Source organism: Hippocampus zosterae, chromosome 3 (assembly GCF_025434085.1).
Source record: "Hippocampus zosterae strain Florida chromosome 3, ASM2543408v3, whole genome shotgun sequence".
Taxonomy (NCBI): domain Eukaryota; kingdom Metazoa; phylum Chordata; class Actinopteri; order Syngnathiformes; family Syngnathidae; genus Hippocampus; species Hippocampus zosterae.
In genome coordinates, this window is record NC_067453.1 from 19,180,729 (window position 1) to 19,189,607 (window position 8,879).

At 40.8% G+C, this 8,879-nt stretch overlaps 1 protein-coding gene across 1 annotated transcript; it reads right to left on the minus strand.

Annotated features, from left to right (window-relative positions):
• Nucleotides 1–172: 172 nt before the first annotated feature.
• On the minus strand, nt 173–7,463 carry LOC127598459 (aromatase). The gene is made up of 10 exons (XM_052062340.1): nt 7,231–7,463; nt 5,296–5,439; nt 4,325–4,475; nt 4,105–4,259; nt 2,455–2,631; nt 2,263–2,377; nt 2,001–2,115; nt 1,713–1,875; nt 999–1,240; nt 173–926 (listed from the first exon to the last, which is right to left on the minus strand). The coding sequence occupies exons 1-10, from the start codon at nt 7,337–7,339 to the stop codon at nt 624–626; spliced, it is 1,674 nt and encodes a 557-aa protein (XP_051918300.1). The 5' UTR covers nt 7,340–7,463; the 3' UTR covers nt 173–623.
• Nucleotides 7,464–8,879: the final 1,416 nt, after the last annotated feature.

Genomic DNA, 8,879 nt, shown 5'->3' on the forward strand with positions numbered 1-8,879 from the left:
GGGCAGTACAATACTGTCACACAGCCAAGATTCACACAACTACTGTGAGTATTTCGTTACTGAAGTAATGTTTTTCGCAAAAAAAAAATATCTGCTGTCAGTATTGTATTAGCATTAAACTAGCGGATTTAAAGGCACTTATGTGGTTGTTTTGGATACACGTGGTGTAATTCTCGTTCTGTGTTTAGTTTGCCGGTAAACTTCCGCTTGGAGTGACAAAATAATTTGAAGCCATTTTATAAAAAAAGATGTGTTCTTTTATCTGCCAAACTGCTGCTTGTTGTAAAGTGAGTCGTGTTGAGTTCACTCACTGCCACCGTAAGCAATGAATGCGCGCTCTGTGTTAAATCTCCTTTAACTTGAGTAATTCCATTTTGTTGCAAAGTCAATCATTGCTAATCAAAACTTCGACATTGTTCTTCTCTACTGGAGATGAACAGGTAAAGGTGCTACCAAGTGATGTCTGCCATCTAGTGGGTATTACAATTTAAAACTGATCAGGTGCGGTAATTGAACTGTTTTAATCCCTTATCTAGATAGTACGCTTTGTTGCTAAAGGTGTACGATTACAAATTGTAAGTGTCCTAAAATGCCTCAGTGACAAGCCATTAGAAGTTACAAATTTAGCACCTTTTTACAGACGCTGAAAGCAAGTAGTCTGAGCCGACAGTGTCAGTGTGAAGAGCGTATTCATGTTGGGTTGTTCGCGGGGTGAAGCGCATGGCCAGGCTGTGCTCGTCTTCCACTGGCTGCTGCGACAGGTCGTTGGTCTGCTTGATGCTGTTGACGGTGCAACCTTGGCGCGGACACACGCTGAAATGAGACAGGAGTGTAACCAGGATGGCCTTCATCATCACCATGGCGATGTGCTTGCCCACGCAGGAGCGAGGCCCGCATCCGAACGGCTGGAAGAACCGTTTGGGAACCTGGTAAAAGAAGAGACGTTATGTTGAGGTTCAGCCACGATGCGTTTGGTCGTAGAGTACCGGCGGACTAACCGTTTTGTCAAAATTGTGCAGGTTGAATTCTTTGGGTTTGGGGAAAAATTCCGTCTTGTGCATGAGACCGATGTTGAGAATGATGTTTGTTCCTTTTTTAACGCTGATGCCTTCAATGTCGTCATCTTCCAGAGCTTTGCGCATGGTGAAGTCAACCACCGGATGGTACCTCAACGACTCATTGATGAAAATCTCCAGCACTTTCAGACGTGCGTAATCCACATTTTCTACTCCACTTTCGCCTGCAATAGCAATGGTAAAGCGTGAAGGATTTCATGTTTACACGTTATCCATCAATAGCAGTGGTGAATGCCTTGTCAGCTCATATCTCAACATAATACCCTTTTAAAAGGCTATAAGTTAGCAGTGATTCATATCACATAAAAAAGTTTTTTCCTGACTTTGGAAATAAAGTAAATATACAAATCCAATCTTTTTAGTCAATCCCCATCATCTGAAAAATCACATGTATCAGCCCCCGTTTTCTGATCATGTGATTGGATCGGGACAACCATACGCACAATGGCTCTGATCCAATAAATCAGTCCAACCCTCGCCCACCCCCGAATAAATAATTTTATAATATGGTTGTGTTTTTTACGAGAAAATAGCACTGTATATTAATTATACAGTGCTATTTGTGAGCGGTTTTTGCTATTTGCTGGCCTGCAAATAGCACTATATATATGTGTATGTGTGTATAAAACAACATACTGATGACGGCGTCCATCTCCTCTACCAGTCTGTGCTCGGTGTCTGGGTTGTGTTTGAGCAGAATCAGCATGAAGAAGAGGCTGATGGAGAGAGTATCGGGAGCGGCGATCACCATCTCCAGCACACATTGCCTCACGTCGTCGCCAGAGAGTTCCCCTTGGTTCTGTTCATTCCAATCAGATTGGGTCAGTGTTCTTTTTTTAAAAAATGATAAAATAGGAGTAATTTCTGATGTTCAATAAAGTGTAAAAAAATGTGACACTGACAATTGAACAGGCGATGAATCACCTGAGCAAAGATAAGCTCCGTTGCAAAATCCAGCTCGTCATCCAGCTTCTCGGATTCTTGAATAGTCTTTCTTTTCAAGTCAAGAAGCATCTCCATTGCGTCTTGAAGCTCCTGGCTGTTGATAGAACAAAACAACTGTCAAGCGCATGATCATGAGTACAGTCGGAGTCAATATTTCCTATTCCTCAAATGATAGTCTGCTCTATGTATCACACAAGATATGATTGTTCTTTTTTGTTGTTGTTGTGTGAGCGCATCTTACGCTGCTTTTTTATGTTTATCATAGAGCCATCCAATTTTGAAGAATATATCAGGCTTAATCAGAACCGCTTGCCAAGTCTTGAAATAGTTTTGAATTTTCATCAGCAAGTCCCTCTCTGAAATACACAAAGATCATTTGTATTGGCAGTTTAACAATCAAACTATGAAGAAGGACTGCATAGTCTCATCTGACCGTTGAGAGGCACCCTGAGGAAAAGTTTGTTGGAGATATCCACCACGATGGCTCTCAGCAGATTGAGACTGTCCACGTGTCCCGAGGTGTCTGTCATGTCCTGGAGGTGATCCAAATGTTCCGCTGTGGAACTCACGCAGATGGACGCTGTCCTCTTAAGACCGGGTCCTGTCAGGGCTGGCAATTAATAAAATTAAGTAGGATTTATTTTTTCATATGCTTACATTGAATTTTATGTATGGGTATATACAACCGTATGAAGATAACACTTGTCAACTGAAAATGTTAATCAGAGCTAGCATAGTTTGCCCCTCAATTCTATTTGATGTTGTTTTTTAAAAAATGTCTACCGTACTTTTTTCAGTCACATAAAGTTTTTTTATATATATTTTCATTCACAGGGCACCATTGGACAAACAAACTTTTACGCTCTCAATCGCCCCAAAGGACAATTTAGAGTCTTCCATTAACCTGCTAAGCATGTTTTTGGAATGTGGGAAGAAACCGGAGTACCCGAAAAAAAACCCACCCAGGCACGGGATGAATATATATAATAATAAGTGGAGACCGGTGTGCCTGGCAATACTGTCCGTGGAGGATGTGGAAGACATCTACATTATTGGCCTTTTGATAACAGGAATGCCGCTGTTTGGTGTTGGCAGCTTTCTGTTCTATCGCAAAATTCGACCGACGGGAGCGGCTTTATTGGAAGTGAAGAAGCTGCCGGTCATTCTGGATGGTTTGGCGCGAATGTCCAACACTCAGACTCAAGCGGTGACTGAGCTCAACCGCAATATTGATGCGGTTTTGGAGCGACTCCGCGCGATCGACAACACCATGGAGAAGTTGGAATCCGCGCTGCGGAAAGAATTTTCGGATCCGGCTGATCGGCGCCAGTGAAGAGATACAGACCAAGGACTCAAGGCTGTCTGGAATTTTTGGCGGCCGTCCCTCCAAAACAAACAACGCTATCTGGCCTTTCCCCTGGATGGAAGTACGCATGGAGTCTAGGGCCCCCACCACCACCCCCCTCCTTCTCGGCCATGGACTGACAAGCCGGGACTGTCTTCATGATGAGCAGACCTCGACGAAGCAGCTATGACCTGTACACGCATACACATACACAACTGGACAATCACACGCCCATACATATCCTTATTATAACCGCAGATTGCATCGGGGACCGTGCAGCTGGTCAGTAAGCTGCATCACGGTCACCCCCACCCCCCTCCCCCTTCCCATCCATCCGCCCTCTCATTACATGTTATGTCTTGTGACTTGTTGTAACTGTCATATGCTTATTTATGTGCTTGGGTCTTTTTTATCCTGGACTTAAATTATCCTCAGAAGAGGATAGTTCGAGCGTGGTTTTTTCTTCCCTCTCCCTACCCAGCGTTTTTCTTTCTGAAATCTGACTGTAAATTTCCCCATTGCTGGACAAATAAAGGATATCTTAATATGCAAAGGCCAGCACCGGATTCAAACCCACAACCTCTGCACTGTGAGCCACAAATGCTAACCAGTCGCCCACCGTGCCACCTCTATTCATTTATGTTCGTGATAATGTTTCTCCTCAAACACATTGACAGCACTTTTTATTGAGTTCAAGTATACAAAACCAATTTGATGCACACACAAATAATTCCTCACCTTTCAAAAAATAAGTTCTGACTTTTTTCCAGAGTTCCACATCACTGTTAAAAATGATTCCCCTCCCTTCCATTCCAATACACTCCAAGCCTTTTTTACTCCCAAATCTGGCCACGTAGTGGGCACTCCTCAGGACATGAAAGATGGCAGAGGACCTGCAAGAGAAGCGCAACTGATGACACCATCATGCAAAAAGCTGTTTGACCTCAGAGGTGCTTGCCTGCTGATGATGAGGGTCTCCTCGCTGTCGATCCACACCCGCACAATGCTGCCGTATTTGTTGTTGTAGTAGTTGCTTGCTGTTCCAATGCCGGTCCAGATAAACCGAGTATAGGAAAGATACGGACCGAGTCCTGCCATAAAGGACGGACCTGATGGAAGGGAGGAAAATTACATCTGATTTAACTTTCTATAGTGCTTGTCATGGTCACAATTATGCGAATAGTGAAAAGAACATCCCCTAAATATGAATACAGTCATCTCTCCCTCCAACAGGTTGTTTGGGGTTTGTGTTGTTGTTGTTGGGGTTTTTTTGTACAGTTTAAAATGAGTTTCTTTCCCCTGACACATTTATTTTTGGTGTAATTCCACTCTCTACCGCTAGATGGCGGCACGTTGTTTTGTTTGACACAATGTAAATTTGAGAGAAAAGAATGAAAAATTGAAGTATTTCAGATCAGCCTCGTTGCTGAGGGTTGTTAAATGATGCTGTAACATTTTTTCAATCCTGCTTTTCACTCCTGCAGAAAAAGCCAGCTCTGGGATATATTTATAATCTAAAATTTGGGGTATGATTTTTGCTGTGTATTGTGAGATGAGATGAGAAACTACGTTTGTTTTTACTGGAAGAAAAGAGATGTGTTAAATGTAATCATATTGAGGGATTGGGGCACTGTTACATTGTACAATATTTTAATGTTTCACTAATTCTCTCGCAATGTATTCTGTTACTTTTTTTAAAAGCGTGTTTAAAGATGGAGAAAATTAATTTCCCTAAATGTGATAAAAACACGCCCCAGGAGGAGGATAGTTCTATATTGCGAATTTCCCTCTACCGCGTGGGTGGTTTGGAATGTAACCCCTGCGAAGACAAAGGATCACTGTAATTCATACTTGGATTAATTGTTGAACTGATTGTGAGGTGTGCACAATGACTTACATGATGTTCCTCATCGTGCACATTGGCATTACCTGGTATGTTTGACCAATGTGTCCATTCCCAGGCAGTGAGGAGCAGCAGCAACAGAAGAAGAAGCAGTAAAGCAACAGCGTCCGACACCGGGTAAGCCACCGTGTGGCTGTTGGTGAGAACCTCCAGGAGTGACATGATGGTACCTAATGTTTTGGCCACAGAGCAACAAACAGCGACTAGAATCACTGTTTAAATACAGTGCAGTTGTTTAGCTTTTAATTTACTCTTTATGAGAACTTAACATTTATTTCGGTACCGGTACAATTTATTTTAAACTTTGATGTGCTGCAGTATGTTTTCATTGTTCTTTATTTAATATCGTTTCCCCTCTTATATTTTAGTGCAGTGTTAATAGTTAAACTGTTGAGAATGTTTTAGTGACATGCAAGCAAAGGGGAAAGCAAGTCATAAAAGTTGTTTCCAATTATAAGTTCTACGGGGCCCCACTAGTGTAAACACGACGTTCTGAATGATGCTTTGTGGAATATTAATTAAGCAGTCATGTGACAGTGGAAAGCTAAGCCCTAAGGCACTTTTGTCATTTTCAGTCGTGAGCAAATGGCAAAATGCGATGGCCCACTGCGATGGATAATAACAGGCGGATTTTTTTGCTTTATTCAAATGTCACATATGCAATATTTATCAGAATAGCGTGTTTTGATGAGTCACTAGAATTAACATTATTGTATAGATTGTTTTTTTTTTACCTGACTTCCCCTGCCAATATGCTTTTTATGAATAAACTGTCATTTTTAAGAACACCTAGGCCTACTAGACTACTGGACTACTGTATTTTAATGTTGGTCATGATTGTGGAACTTTGAAGGCTATAGTGGTTTTTTTGGGTGGTCTATGGTAAAACTTTGAGAAGGACTGCTTTACAGTACATCACACGACCTGTCATCAAAGCTGAGAAATGTCAGCAATTTCAAACTAGTGAACACCGTTAATTTTAGAGTCAATCTATAGTTCAATAATAATGGATTGTATAATGACACCCTGAATGCGGTTGCCAGCCAATGAAAGGGTATTCACTTATAAAATCACATTTCAGGAAAATAAAACAAACAAACGGCAGTTTTAACCCTTGTGTGCTTCAAATTAAAAAAGCCTTAAGTTACACATTTTACAATTTTTGTAATGATGTATTTTGTGTTATAAAAACGTTCTTTTTTTTCAAACACTCAAAATGTTCAGAGGCATCTGTGCTATCCATACATATATAGTTTTTATTAGTTCTTTGGGATTTTTTAATTCTTTATTTTTTGTAAAAGGAAAAAAAAATTGTGTCTGGAGGTCCCAACCAAGCCCTACTAACAATCCCGACCGGACGTGTTCATGTAAAATGCATTGGTTTAAAGCCTCCTGCAAAAAGGCAAACTCATTTGCGATCCTCTGGCGCCACCTAAAAGTTGCGCAATTGGAATGACCTCAACCCAACAATGTGGCATGCTTACGTCTGTCCAAGCGAAAACAAAGCGATTGACATAAAAATCGCGTGAAATGCATGTATACACATTAGGTTTACGATGCATTCAAAAATATGAATTATAATGGGTCTCTATGGTGCAAAATATGTAAATTGCGAAGATTACGGTATCAAACCCTTTTTTATTATTGCTGCAATCCCTGAGAATTATCAGACGGTGACCTCATGAAATTTAGGCCATTTTAGAACCCCTCCATACGTTTCAGCTCTCTCGTGTTTTTCTGAATGCCTTTGCCTTTGATTCAAAGACATCATTTATCGCAAGCGGTGCACTACGGGGGTTAATACGTAGTCACAATTTACAAGTCTAAATTTGTGTTCCTAGATAACACAGTAAAAAAACACACTCTGTAAATTGTAAAAAAAAAAAAAAAACATTTTATACAGTTTTTCTTTAACGCAATATAGTTCATAAAACAATTCTTATTCAAGTTGCATTGCTCACCTTTGGGCTCCACTAATGCTGCTGTCACGTTGGTGTGCCGTCTGAGGGATGCAGTGCTTCCTTCACTTGTTTTATAAGATGAGCTCCTCTCTCCAGCAAAATAAATCATTATGCCTTCAGAGTTACTAAATCTTTTTTTTTATTTTTTAAAAGGCTTTCAGTTTCTTCCTTGTTGCCTAGAAACACGTGCAGTTTGGCATCTTGAGTACCACAGTGCATACAGGGCAGTGAGCAGAGCACATCTGAGACACAAAACAAGCTAAAAAAAAAACTCACCCCAGCCTGCCAAAGAAGTGTTTTTATTAATAAGGATGAAAAAGCGAAGCTCTTCAATTTGTCTTCACGTGGCCTTGCTGCATATTACGTTTTGTTTGAAAGGAAGAAAGGAAGAAAGCCCGCTTTCCAAATCTTTGGAGTGAGGAGTCTTTTCAAGGGGAACTTAATTAGCTGGGTCAGACTGACCCTTGTCAAAGGGAGTGAGGATTTAACTGTTCCAAAAAGGAGAATAAATGAGAATAATGAGAACTAACTCAGTCCATGCTGCTGTTACTGCAAAGGGAGGACAGAAAATAATAGCTGATTGTAAAGTAGAAAAATGGAAAAGAGAATTAATGTGGATGTTGGAGACATCATTTAAGCTCAGTGACTATGAATACATGGTCTTGATCAACATATTGCAGCGTTTTCCAACGTTGCCAAGTTGGCCCCAAAACCTCCTTTACTTGTTGTAGAAGGTGACAGGATTTGAACACTCGGTGTTGTTCTGCAGCAATTTTATATATATAAAGTGAGAACGTAAAAAGAAACAGTTAAAATAAGAAATTTAGAATATGGTCGAGGGGTGGGATGTGTTGCCAGCGCCCTCTATTCGTCGTATGTAGGTAATGCTTAACCTATCTGGGGCACGGGGAGCTGGAGCTTGTCCCAGATGACTTGGGGCAAGGGAACATCCTGGACTGGTCACCTTGAATAATACACTTAAATAGATGTTCTCTTGCTTGCGATTGTGAATTTAAATTCACAGTACCTTTCTGTCAAGCATTTACTGACGCACTCAAGCGGACACGGTTAAATGGCATGGCATTTTTCCAAGAACAATTTTATTAGTTGCGCTAATCTTGAGAATATAAAAAAGTCAGCCGGAACATTCCAAACCATAAATCGCAAAATCAAAATGCATATTTTGGTATTCACAAGCATCGAAATCAGAGAAAAAATGTATTCAAATCAACGTAGGCTCACCAAATCTACATTTGGCACCTGACTCAAGTGAGCAAATGTGTCTGTGGCATTCATGTCAATATTTGTACTTAGACTAATTATAATAATAATGTACACAGAAAAAACTCTGAGCATGGCATCATTAATATTCATTAACACTTGGGGAAATACAGTACCACAATGCAACTGGAAGTAAACATTTAGACCTAATTGTCGTTATGATGAAATGGCAGCAGTTTTGAAAGCTCTTTTTTAAAGAAGAGAACTTCTTTACAATCCCATCATGTATTTATTGACATCTTACATAATTATGTCCGCACAATGTCACACACGCACACGCACACGCACACGCGCGCGCACGCGCGCACACACGCACACACACGCACACACGCACACACACACGCACACACACGCACACACACACACGC